The sequence below is a fragment of the Ipomoea nil genome, unplaced genomic scaffold (genome assembly GCF_001879475.1).
Source record: "Ipomoea nil cultivar Tokyo-kokei standard unplaced genomic scaffold, Asagao_1.1 scaffold1407, whole genome shotgun sequence".
NCBI lineage: Eukaryota > Viridiplantae > Streptophyta > Magnoliopsida > Solanales > Convolvulaceae > Ipomoea > Ipomoea nil.
In genome coordinates, this window is record NW_017617835.1 from 3,087,752 (window position 1) to 3,101,071 (window position 13,320).

Consider the following 13,320-nt stretch of genomic DNA (forward strand, 5'->3'; position numbering starts at 1 on the left):
CAGGATAATTTTGCTTCCACTAAATCTTTAACCTTGGATCATTTCATATATATGATTATTTGATTAATTAGTAAATTTATAACTAATGACAGAGACACATGATAACCACTATATATATGACATCTATTAGAATCACTAGCAACTATTCGTTGGATGTGTGGAAAAAGTGTAACAATGATCAATTACAAAAGTAGAGTTACTTTCAAAAAAAAAAAATATATATATTAAAAGTAGAGTTATTTTCAAAAAAAAAAATATTAAAAGTAGAGTTAATACCCATTTTGGTCCTCCAACTATTACGTAATACTCGATTTAGTCCTAGACTATTAAAAGTACCCAATTTAGTCCTCTAACTTTTAAAACGGTATCCAAACTGGTCCTCCGTTACAATTGCAATCTATCTGCCGTTATTTTGAGGGGCAAAAACGTCCTTTTTGATATTATTCATACACTAATAGTCTGATACGCATATATACGACTCACTGACTCAGTGTATCTATAATCTACGGTGTATTTTGTACGATTTCGAGTAATCGGACTATCGGAGATAGAGCCGTTGGTCCGGTGAAGTTACGCGGGGCATTTCTTCACTCAGATCCGCATTCTTTTTTACTGTCCTGTTGGATAGTCTGCTATTGGGAGAACTACTAGCAAAATGTGGGCACCTATTTTTGGGGGTGAGGGTTATTGTACCAACAGTTTTGGATGGTGACCAGATGAGAAGAACTGACGTTATTGGCAATAGAAGGTGGGGTTTTTCTTCAGCTTCTAGTTATAGCAAGGGCCTGTCCCTTCTTCTCTTGGGTCAAAAGAACGAAGAGAAACCCATGAGAGTTACGCCTTTGAGCCATTACCAAGGCGGGTGTGGAGCTCCGTGTTGGCCGTTTCCATGGCGAAATTCCGGAGCGATCTGGTGCTGAACTCATAGCTGGCAGTTTCGCCCTGGGTCTTCCACTGGTCGCCGTCGGAATTGAAAATCCCGATGTCGAGGAAATCCTGGACCTTGCTGGGGCGGCGGAAGACGGCGGTGTGGTGTTGTAGGCGGCAGGACGATGGTGGACCAGTCCAGAAAGCAGTGGCGGTTCTTGATGAAGTTTCTCTCATTTCCTTTGACCGTCCTTTGCCCGTGAATGCATTCTAAAACTTCTAGCGCATCCGATTCAAATATTACAAATTCAAGGTCAAGTTCCTCTGCTACTATTCTACTAATAGGCTAGTGGGCATTTCTTTGTCAGAGAACACCAAACCATTGCGCCATTTCTAGATTGACCAGAGTACAACTGCGAACCTTTCGCTGCATGTGTGAATCCCAGTAATGCTCTGACTAGGGGGTAGAATTTGAAGCCGGGTTTAGTGGGTTTCTGGTGTTTTGCAGCGAGGAAGAAGACAAAGAATAGGAAGGAGATGAGTGAAAGGAGGAAGTGGAATAAGTGTTCCATGTTGAAGAAAGCTGTTCGGCTGAGAATGGAGACAGGATAAACGGATTTAATTTGGAGCAAATAAAATGACCTCTTTGCCCTTAAAATAAGGGTGGATAGATGGCAATTGTAACTGATGATCTAATTGGGTGTGATTTTAAAAGTTAGAGAACTAAATTGTGTATTTTTAATAGTTTGGGACTAAATCAAGTATTACGTAATAGTCAGAGGACCAAAATGGGTATTAACTCATTAAAAGTACGAGTAAATACCACCTATGGTCCCTCGAGTTTGGTGGCATCGCCATCAATGGTCCCTAACTTCCGTAATTACCATCCGTCATCCTTCGAGTTGTGAAAAGTTACCTTCTAGCGTCCTTCCGTTACTTCCTTCCATCTTAGACGTCAAAATGGAGGGTAATATTGTCATTTGACTTATACAAAAAGAGTTAATACCAGCCAAGGTCCCTCGAGTTTAGTGGTTTGGCCATCTTTAGTCCCAAACTTGGCCAAACAATATTAAAGAAAGTTGGTGGTTTCTCAACTTCCAACTCGAACTCCCTCTTCTCCTATACAATATTAAAGAAAATTTACAAATGTATAGTATTCTCCTCTTCAATTTCTCTCAACGCCATTGCCTACATATTAGCAGAATTCATATATATTCACACACAAAATTTTTATGATATGAAATGAGAGAAGAAATTTAAACCTGGGAATAGTGGTATTGAGCAGCCGGATACTCTCTAATATACATCCTGTGGAAATTCGTGGGAGGAAGAAGCAGAAAATGCTTCTCTCCAGTGATCACGGCGTATAGATTTTCATAATGATCTTTATGGAACGATGTCTCCGACAAATCATTCCCAATCCAGAGGTTCACGGCATCAGGAAGGCATCCTAAGGCCTCGGATGCTCAGGAAAAATGGGGCTCACAGTCCAAACTGAGAGCATCATACTCCGAACGGAAGCAATCATTCTGTTGCTGCAGGTAAGCGATGGTGGAACTGTTGTCGGATTGGAGAACCCTTGACAGAGCGTCAGGGAAATAGAGCTGCTCGACATGTGCTGAGGCGAAGCAGAGGGAAGAAGGGGAGGTAGGAAGGGAGGTAACGGAGTCAGCTCAGACGGTTGGGGTAAGGTGGAGGGAAACGATGGAAGAGGAGAGGAGTCAGGAGGTACTGGGTAGAGTGCCAGAGAGTGGTGGCCGGGCAGTGGTTGATGGCGGAGGAGATGAGGCATGGCTTGGGGGGAAACATAGTCGCGGAGGAAATGAAGAGGCGTAGGTGGTCGATTTGAGAGGTCGTGCCTAAACTCGAGGGACCTTGGTTTGACAACAGAATCTTGCTAAGATATCCAATTCCATCCTTGAGCACCCAAACTTGGGACTAAAGATGGCCAAACCACCAAACTCCAAGGACCTTGGCTGGTATTAACTCTTTTCGTATAAGTCAAATGACAATATTACCCTCCATTTTGACGGCTGAGACAGGAGGAAGTAACGGAAGGACGCTAGAAGGTAACTTTTCACAACTCGGAGGATGACGGATGTTAATTACGGAAGTTAGGGACCATTGATGGCGATGTCACCAAACTCGAGGGACCATAGGTGGTATTTAATAGAATTCATTAGCATAACACTTATTTAAAAAGCAAAAATAAACGTAGATTAGAAAGATGACATATCTTCTCAAAAAAAAATCATTTCTAAGAAATCATTTGGGAGGATTGACCCCATAAATGCAAGTGTACGCCTCCAAACACAAAATATTGGGTTACCTTATAGATTTTTAGGACACCCAAAAATTCGGGTACCTAAAATCCTGGTTGGGCGGTCCGCTTCCGCCAGTAACAATGTGGCAATTTGGTCCACAAGCGGGTCATTTCAAGGCCCAAAAACCGAATTAAAACCGGGCCGAAAAATCCAACGAGCAAAGAGACTCAAAGACTGAAAAAAGAAAAGATCCAACGTATATTTCTCGATCGACTCTCCACGAGCACGACGACCTTCTTCCACCGATCAACGACTCCTTCGACGTCCGTGTACGTATTTCTCTCTCTATATTAAAATCTATGCATTTCATGCATAGACGATTTGTATATGCACATCTATAAAGTAATATTCTGTGTTTTTGAATTTATCCAATAATTATTTTTTTGGGGCTAATTAAATTTCGAGCTCGTCAAAACCCTAATTGAACCCTCAACTAATCTCAATTGTGATTGTGTTTTGTTTATCATTTCAGAATTTTGACATCAGAGGCTGTACAGATCACGCGGGTTCTTCAGGCTTTAGAGTGTATATACAGTGAAAAGTTACCAGGTATTATTATTTTATTATTATTAATTAATTATTAATTTATTTTAATTTCATTTCATAAATTTTGACTATGATGTTATTTTCATTTGGTCAAGCTAGATTGTTGGAGTGTGAAATTTGTGGGGCTCCAATTCCAGCATTTCGAATGAATGGAATCCGGGATGCTGGTTTCATATTTTGTTAGAGAAGAACTGTATAGATAATGAGTGGATATCTTGATTAGTGCTATTTGAATAGCTTTAGTGCAAGAATTAAGGTTGAATTTTGATCTATTTTGAGGATTTGTTTCATGTTTGGCATTTGATGAATGTTTGCTAAAGAAAAGCTTAAATTGATTTTGGAAATATTGAATCCAACTACCAATTGGGTGCTGCTATGGGAAACCCATGTTTTTAGCAATCAATTATAGTTTTCACCTTCATTCAATATGCAGTAGTCTTGTAGCTGGTAGCTGAGTAGCTCATCAGTGGGATTGGTAAAAGCTGACAGGTCAAATATTTTGTTAGCTTCTTAACTCATCAATTTTATAGGCAGCAGCTCCCACATTTATAATGCTTGTCAAGTCCCTATACTCTTTGGGATTAGATCATTAGCCTTAAATAATTTGTACTTAGATATATGATTGCACTTCATAAATACTCCACTAAATTGCATTTGACAACTTATTCTGAATGGGGCTCATATTTTGCTGGAATCTTTGTTTTGCAGGAACATTGTAACCCTAATTTTATTGTCACGGGTATGTGCTTGGTATTCATGCACAGTTGTTGAACAGCATTGCCATGCAAAACTGTGCTAACGGGGTGTATAACAAGGAAAGCATTCGGGAACTGATGCAATGTCTGCATCTAATAAGTATGATCTCACTTCCAGTAGTCCAGATAGGCCATTGTATGGATCTGCACAGCGTGGATCCTATGGAGCCACTTCACTTGACAGAAACATGGAGAATCCAATCTTATCTTCTCTTCCAAACATGACAAGAAGTAGTTCAGGTGCAACACAGGGAGATGTTGTCAAATTCTTTCAATGTTTACGTATTGATCCAAAAGCAATGGTAACTGAACACAAACTGAGACAAATAGATTTTAAGCGACTTACGAGTCTAGCTCTTGGTGTACCCCTGGATGATTCTCCGTCTGTGTCTTCAAAAGGCAAAACATTATCTTCTTCCTCACCCGAGGATGTTAGACGGCTAAAGTTAGGTCTTCGAGAAAGCTGCAGTAAGGCTAGGTAGTTTCCTGAATGCCTTTTTCTCTTGGTTTTTTCTTTACTGCATGGAGTTCAATTGTGATATTTTATACTATGTACAATATATCAGGGAACGTGGGAAGATATTCTACGAATCTTCATCTGTGTTCCAGAAATGTTTCCCAAATGTTCCATCAAGGAAAAGATCCCGTTCAGATGTCTTATCTAATGACAGAAACAGTGCCTTGTTTTCAACTGAAAGGTTAGCTTCTGGGACAGGCATTAGTAAGATGGGGACTCAAAGCCATAGCAATATGGGTGGCTTTGAAGTAGAGCAGCAAAAGTCAGATGAAAGGGCCAAAACTGCCATTCCAAGCAAACGTACCAGAACCTCTATGGTAGATCCAAGTCTCTGTACACTTGATATTTGATTTTTTAAAAAAGATTTTGTCATGTCTTGTTTCACCTTTTGTTGGATGTCATATTTCTTGGGCAAGACTCGATATGTGACCTATTTTAGCTGATTTGTTTTGATCAAAATTTTATTTTCTCCTTTTCTTCCTTATTTGCTGTTTGCCTGGCCTTGGGAAAATTTGCTGTAAATGGTCTCCAATAAATGGTGAGTGGCTATAGAACATATGTACTCTAGCATCAATATTGAATCTCCTTTTTGTGCTAAAATTTTAGATTTCTGCTTTTTGTTCATAGTCATTTCAAGTGTAATTATTTTAGATGGTGTCCATCTTCCACTTATTGATACCTCTTCTTTCATCATGAATTCATGATGGTATGCTTTAAACCAATTTCAATCTTTTTCTTGAAAGGACTGATATATTTTGTCAATGTAGACCGATGTACGCCCAAACACTCCTGCAAGGCCTTCGGGGAATCTTGATAGGGATAGGGACTTATTGAGGCTTCCCAACAGTAACACTGTTCAGGGTGAAGATAGAACCCCAACATCTATTCCCATGGAAGGTTGGGAGAAATCAAGGATGAAGAAAAAGCGCTCTGGAATAAAGCCAGATGCATCCTTGAATTCTGCTGCAACTAAACCAATTGATGGCTACCGGGAACCCAAGCAAGGAATGCAGCCACGACTTCTTGCTGATGCTCGTTCAAGATTGAGTGAAAGCCACAGCTTCAGGTAAAATTGCAACTCATGTAACCTATGGATTCCCTTGGCTTGAATGCATCAGTTGAATTCTTGATATTGTTGCTTCTTCTTCTTTTTCTATTTGGTTGATGAGTACACAAATTTCTCTCTGCTTCTAGTTCCTAAATTTTCTGGTTCATATAGTTACCTCAGAAAGATTCTTACAGGAGAATAGAGAAGGCAGGGTTTATCTGCTATTGTAGCTTTGGACATGTCAATTTGATTTAGCTATGCTGCATGAATCAGTATGAGAAGTAAAAATGTCACACCTATTTACCAATCCTTTCAGATCCCAAAGTATATAAGTGTAATGGAATGGAGAAAAGAAAAATATGACCATCAGATTTCTTATATTGTATGGATGTTTCAACTTGGATTCTTGTGCTCTATTGCTTAGCCACGGCATGATGAGGAGCTCATAAAATTGGCGGATTCACAGAAAAGTGTGTTTTCAGTTTGTGACTTTGTTGGGTGTGATACTGCATAGGTTTTTGCTTTACATTAATTGTTAATATAAAGTTGCTTCCTTCATTTCATCATTTTAATTATTATTTTCTCTCTTTGGTGGTTTGAACTTAATTTGAAATGCAATCAACTCATTGTAGGATCTCTATTCTTTGAACCCCAGAGCTGTTCACTTTAAAAGAGATGATCATTTGTCATTTGTAGATAGAATAGTAAAATGTAAGCTTGAGAATTGCCACTAGTCTGAACATGTGGGGGCGGGGAATGAATCTGAGTCCTTATGAACAAAAGGTTATTTACAAAAGTTTTGGTGGTACAATAGAATTATACTTTTCAGTTTAATCTTCTTTTAATTTATATGTTCTCTTATTATCTGAATGTAGGCATGGAACTAATACAGGAGGCATTGGACTGGGGAAAGCTGATGCTACCTCGCCACAAGCTTCCATTGCTGTGCGTTCTTCATTTTCCAAGGCTGAACAGGATAATGGTCTTCTTCTCCATGATAGAAGAGATCGCCCTATTGGTTCAGAGAAAGAAAAGCTAAATGTTAGAGCTGTCAACAAGTATGGGAATAATTGATTATTCCATTTACTTCAATTGATTTTAATTGGAAAATGTTCTCTAATTTAATAATGTTCTTTGGGGTGCTTTATTTAATGTAGTTATTTCCTTTGTTTATGATTCTCTGTGATTTTTAATTACATGGTGGTGTTCTTTTCATCCAGCACAAGCAAGACAACTGCTCGAGAAGATCTAAGCTCAGGTAGCCCTACCTCTAGCTCAAAGTTGAATGGAACTGCTCGGGCACCACGATCAGGTGCAGGTGTTGCACCTAAATTGGCTCCATTGGTTCAACGTGCTGCAGCTGCTAATGATTGGGAAGTTTCTCATTGTACAAACAAACTTCCCTTGACTTCTGCAGCTGGTAATCGTAAACGCACAGCTTCAGCAAGGTCTTCATCACCACCTGTTGGTCAGTGGGCCAGCCAGAGGCCGCAGAAAAGCTCTCGAACAGCGAGAAGAACTAATTTTCCTATTGTTTCCAATAATGGTGAAACTCCTGCCCCTGATAATTCAGCTGAGGTGGCTGGTAATGAAAGGCGATTGTCTGGCTCTTCTCCTCAGCAGCTTAAATTAAAAAGTGACAACTTCTCAGCTGCGTCTGAAAGTGAGGAGTCAGGTGTTGCTGAAACCAAGTCCAAAGATAAGAGCAAGAGGTCTGATGAGGTGGATGGAAAAGCTGGGTTGAATGTCCAAAAGATGTCAAATCTACTGCTACCACCAAGAAAAAATAAGTTGATAGGTGGGGATGAGCATGGTGATGGTGTACGTAGGCAAGGGAGGTCCAGTCGCAGTTTTACTTCCAGTGGGTCCCTCATGCCTTTAACTGTAGAAAAGCTTGGGAATGTCGGGACAGCAAAACAACTAAGAAGCTCTAGACATAGTTTTGATAAAACTGAGAGGTTGGGACTTTTTTTTACTGCTCTATAATTTTGGTTCTTAGTACTTGTTCGTGTTATCGTTGACAATTTTATGGGACTTCTCATGCAGCAAACCAGGTCGTCCTCCCACAAGGAAGCTCTCTGATCGCAAGGCTTATAAACGTCAGAAGCAATCAACAATTAATGCTGCAGCGGATTTCCTAGGTAATTGTAGCATATAGTTGGACTTAATAACCAAGGAGCATTTGCGAATACAGGACAGTAGTCACTTTGTTATTATTTACTCTTTTTTTTCCCTTTCCATAGTTGGTTCTGATGATGGACAAGAAGAGTTATTGGCTGCTGCAAATGATGTTACCAACACTGGTAATTTATTACTGAGACTTTTGTTTTAGATTCCATGTCAAACCGTCTTATACTTATTGACCTACTGATTTAACATGTTGCAGCTCAAGCACTTTCCAGCCCATTCTGGAAGCGGATGGAGTCACTCTTTCGTTTTATATCAGACATAGATATTGCCTTTTTGAATCAACAGGTAATTGCATGTTCTATTGCCTAAGAATATTGTTTACACCATGCATGCAGTAGTTATACTTTGTTGTTTCCTAACAAGACAGATTCTATAGGAGAAGGCATTTAACTAATTTTTGGAGTTTTGAGTTTTAATATTCCAATCCCTGCTCCTTTCTGAATTATTTGATGTAAATTATTCTTCATTTGGTGTCTTTCTCCAGATAAATGGTAGAAATGCCGTGGGAACAGCAGCCCCAGTAACAACTGAGGCAGGCAAGTTGAATATGTTTCCAAATGGTTTTGAGGGAGATGGGGGTGAATCAAGGACTGCTGAATTTAGTGCAGAACATGGAGCTTCAGGAAAAATGAAGTCTGCTGAGGTCTCCCTTTATCAGAGACTGATGGCGGCTCTAATCCCTGAAGAAGCAGGTGAAGAATTATCTTACACTGGAACTGAAGATCCCAAGTTCAATGTTTACCAGCCTACATTTGATCTAGACATGGATTCAGAATTGGATATGTTCCATACAAGAACTCTGTACAGCAGTGATTCAAGACACCCTGCTTCTAATGGCTATAGGAAAAATGCTAATGGAAATTCATTTGACGAGACAGACCATAGTCTGGATAGCAAAATCACGCCTGTTACAGAGACCCAGTTCTTATCAGACTATAATCATTCCCAAAATGGCCTACTGCCAGACAAAGCAATGATGTCTGATGTTCTTTGTACTGATTATCAGTATAATAAAATGTCAATAAATGAGAGACTTCTCCTGGAGATCCAATATATCGGAATCTACCCAGAACCAGATGTAGGTTTTGACTCACCTTGTCAGTATTATACTCTATACTCTGCCCTTGTATTACTTGATAGTTTTTCTCGATGCAGACTGGCATGACACAGGCTGGGGGCGAAGAAATTAGTGGAGACATCAGTAGATTAGACCAGAAGCACCAGGAACTGGTATGATCTGTTAGTTAATGTATTAGATATGGCTGACATAATAATTCCACCACCCCTCCCCCACCCTCCCTTCCTCTCTAATTTCTTTATTTCTGTCAAATTTTAAGGCATGACTAATATCTGAATTAGGAATGGAAATGCACAAAATTCCTTGGATACTACACTTCGAAAAATTTGTTGGTTGCAATTATTTACTATATCTTTGATTTTTAATTTATAGGTTTCTGAAAAGAATGGTATGCTGCACAAACTGCTGAACTATGCTGATAAGACAAGAGTGTGTCAAGAGAAGTAAGGATATGCATGCTTTATGATCTGTTGTATTATCTCTGCATGATCTTTGCTTAATCAAGTTTTTTCATATGTTATAGGGACTTTGAACAGCTTGCTCTTGACAAACTCGTAGAGATGGCTTATAAGAAATATATGGTAATATTGAATGTTCTCTATCCTCCATTATCTGAAATTTAATGAATATACTCCCTCCATGCCACTTAATTTTTTCTACATCCCTTTTTGGTTCGTTCCAAAATAATGTCCACTTTCCTAATTTAAACACCAACACGATTACCCCTTACAAAAATGGGATGGAGGAAGTATATTTTTCTGAGGGTTTTTATATAATGTAGTTATTAATAGTTGTCTGATTAATGAATCAAAATTCAAATTGATGTTATTAGTAATTGTTTAGGATGGATATGCATAATCAAATCTAGGGTAAATGCAGTTGGAGTTTGTTTATAAAAAAAAATGTCACTGTTTCTTCCATTGGAATCTCATTTAATCTCTAAATGATCTCATGGGGTTCAACTTTTTCTATTTCTAGCATTTATCTTTCTAGTTTTTATTTGTTTATCTAAGCCTCTATCAAGTTTTGAATGTTCTGTTTGTCAATCTTGTATCGTTTCTGATGTATAATTATTTTGCTAAAAAATTAACCACATGAACGTTTTTTGAAATTGTATAATTATTATATTCAAGACTTTATGATGTCTAAGCATTTTTAGTCTTACCTTGTTGTTGGCAATAACTGTTTGGTTGCCAGGTGCATAAAGGGTAATATCAGTGTTCGGTAAAAGTCAAATGCTCCCCTAGTCAAACTACTCATGTAAAAAGCTATTTACCAAACATCCTCTAGATTCCTTCCAGCTCTTACAAGATGAAACTTTTATGCTTGCAGGCCCTTAAGCAAAAATAATTCTTCTTTTGTTATATTTATGTTGTGATGAGTTAAATCTTTTAAGTAAAACATTTGAACCTAGGCCTCTTATATAGAGCCTCAAACTTATGCCACTGATCTAAAAGGTCCTTGGCATAATAAATGTGTATCTTGATTGTTGACTTAGGCTTTTAGTTGAGATGGACTATGTCATTCAAAATGGTATCACAGCAGGCAGAGGTCTTGGTCTTGGTCTCAAATCTCATGTTCTACTTGTCATAAAAAAATTTAATGTGGTCAGCCCCTCAAAACTATGTAGCTCACATGTTAGGTAGCTTGTTGAGGATAAAATACTCTATCCATACCAGAGAGGATGTCCAAACTTCCTTTTTAATACATCCCAAAGTGTTGTCTAGTTTCTAAAATAAACACTAGAAAACTCTTCATTTTAGTAGGGGATGGTTTCACTATTGTGAACTTTGCTTTTAATAGGCTTGTTGTGGTCGCAATGCACATGGGATGAAAAGTGGGAAAATTGCCAAACAAGCTGCGATAGCTTTTGTTAAGCGAACATTGGAAAGATACCAAGAATTTGAGGAGACTGGTAAGAGCTGCTTTACTGAGTCCTTATTTAAGGACATGTTCCTTTCTGGGATATCCCACCTTGGTGATGGACAAATAGATTCTATTACTGATGGTGAACCCGGCAGTTCTGGAGAAGCTAGAGCTTCAGGTATTCTTCCTTTGTTATTCTTTAGTCCAAGAGCATATTATGCATATTTGCATGTGTATGCAATGCAGAATGTGTATTTGTGTGAGAGAAACTGTGGGGGGGAAAGAGAGAATATGCTTAACCCATAGTTCCTATTAACAACTCCAATTTTTTCATTTGCAGCTTCTTTGGGCAAACAGCAGAGCCCGTCCTCAAACCAGGAAATATTTGCTGAAGGTAATGTAGCTTTTGAGGTGAATAGGGTCAAGAGAAGAGAGTTGTTTCTTGATGATGTTGGAAATAAGATTGGTACATCAGGCATAGGGAGTTCACTTTCAAGCACTGCAAAAGGAAAAAGAAGTGAGAGGGATAGGGAAGGAAAAGGAAATAATAGGGAGGTGCTATCTAGAAATGGATCTACTAAAATTGGTCGGCCCGCATCGGGCAATGCTAAGGGAGAAAGGAAGCCTAAAGCAAAACCCAAGCAGAAAACTACTCAGCTCTCTACTTCTCTCAATGGTCTAGTTGGCAAGATACCGGAGCAATCCAAGCCAACAGGGCCTTCAATAGCAAAAGCAAGTGAGTTTAGCTCAAATGGCACTCCCAAGGATAAGAATGACTGTAACTCTGAAGAATTGGAGGACCCCATTGATTTATCTGGATTACAACTACCCGGAATGGATGTTTTAGGTGTTCCTGAGGATCTTGGTGGCCAGGGACAGGATATAGGATCTTGGTTGAACTTTGATGATGATGGATTACAAGATCATGATTTCATGGGACTTGAGATTCCAATGGATGATCTCTCAGACTTGAATATGCTAGTTTGAAGTTGCATTTGTTGTATATTCCTGTTCATTATACGCTCACAGAAGAAACCTCGTTGTTGTTGAGAATGCCCAGATACATGTGGGTCATGCGACTGTTACATCCATTATTAGGGGTATACATTCTTTTAAACAATCGTGCGCAAGTCCACTTTGAGTGAACCCTTCAAATCCTGTGGGTTTGTTCCTTAAGTTTATGACTTCGACTGTAAAGATCTTTTTGTACAACATCAAAGCTAGTATCTTAGTTATAGTGTCTTAGAAAAAGCTGTATTTTGGTTTTAGCAATACAGGCCAGGGGACATCTCTGTATATAAGTTAATTTTCAATAAAATAACTCCTCCATTCATGCAGAACCCTCTTGTCAGTAATTGTTTCTTGAGGGATTTGTATTATAAGTTGATGTGGACACAGGTTGGACGTAAAAACTTGTAAATGGGCTTGTCATGTGGATGACTACTACGTTGGGAGTTGGACTATGCTGTCTCCAGGTATTCTTCTCCATCTGATATCTGGTAAATAGTTCTGTAATGCTTCTTAAAAATGTCTTAGCACTGGGGAAATTTTCTTACCTTGTGATTTACAATGCATGTTCTTAACTCTAAAATCTGTTGACGTTCACACACAAATTTGAGTTATTCAATTGGATCTGACTGAGGAATGCCACCTTTTCAGGCTTATCCTGCACATGCCCTGATCTACCACTGCTTTGTATTTTTGGCTCAAGTGATATATGCTATATATTTTTTGGTTCCTTGCAGAATTCCAGAGTTCTTTGTTGAGGTGATCTTTTGGTACATATGTTATTTAATTGAACAATGATGATATGTTTCAAGTGGAAAATCTGTGGAACCCGAATTTGTGTTTTATACAGATATGTTGCAGGATTCATATAGCCCAATATTTGCAGTATATGTTGTAGGATTCGTATAGCCCCATATTTTAGTGGTTGTGTTATTGTTCACTATGTTCAGGTTGAAAACATGTCGTTCCCATACCAGTTGGAAGTTTCTATGTCTCAGCTTTATTGATGTGGTTCCAGTCATCTTGCATTATTACCTTGTGTTGATTCTTGGTAAGTTTGAGGGTTATGTAAATGTAAATTATTATAAAACTAAATCCCCTCCCTTGTATTCTATGAAAGA

The 13,320-nt window shown here is 38.7% G+C and overlaps 1 protein-coding gene and 1 pseudogene across 2 annotated transcripts; one reads left to right on the plus strand and one right to left on the minus strand.

The window, feature by feature from the left end:
• Positions 1 to 1,956: 1,956 nt before the first annotated feature.
• Positions 1,957 to 3,155, minus strand: LOC109186240 (annotated as a pseudogene).
• Positions 3,156 to 3,350: 195 nt separating this feature from the next.
• Positions 3,351 to 12,531, plus strand: LOC109186567. Of its 2 annotated transcripts, XM_019336605.1 has the most exons (17): positions 3,365 to 3,460; positions 3,664 to 3,740; positions 4,171 to 4,226; positions 4,446 to 4,970; positions 5,059 to 5,326; positions 5,777 to 6,075; positions 6,933 to 7,115; positions 7,278 to 8,015; positions 8,104 to 8,198; positions 8,301 to 8,360; positions 8,444 to 8,532; positions 8,732 to 9,325; positions 9,403 to 9,477; positions 9,698 to 9,768; positions 9,849 to 9,906; positions 11,129 to 11,369; positions 11,532 to 12,531. In XM_019336605.1, exons 4-17 carry the CDS (start codon positions 4,576 to 4,578, stop codon positions 12,176 to 12,178), a joined length of 3,813 nt encoding a protein of 1,270 aa, XP_019192150.1. In that variant the 5' UTR covers positions 3,365 to 3,460; positions 3,664 to 3,740; positions 4,171 to 4,226; positions 4,446 to 4,575; the 3' UTR covers positions 12,179 to 12,531. The 2 variants fall into 2 exon arrangements, with proteins under 2 accessions (XP_019192149.1, XP_019192150.1); XM_019336604.1 differs by lacking the exon at positions 4,171 to 4,226 and having other exon boundaries at positions 3,351 to 3,460.
• Positions 12,532 to 13,320: the final 789 nt, after the last annotated feature.

What these genes read in the sequence shown, in the direction of transcription:
- LOC109186567 (XM_019336604.1), top strand. Translation starts at nt 4,576, where the DNA reads ATGTCTGCATCTAATAAGTATGATCTCACTTCCAGTAGTCCAGATAGG. An exon ending in TTGCCTTTTTGAATCAACAG is followed by an intron (nt 8,533 to 8,731) that starts GTAATTGCATGT and finishes GTCTTTCTCCAG; the next exon opens with ATAAATGGTAGAAATGCCGT. An exon ending in TGGCTTATAAGAAATATATG is followed by an intron (nt 9,907 to 11,128) that starts GTAATATTGAAT and finishes TGCTTTTAATAG; the next exon opens with GCTTGTTGTGGTCGCAATGC.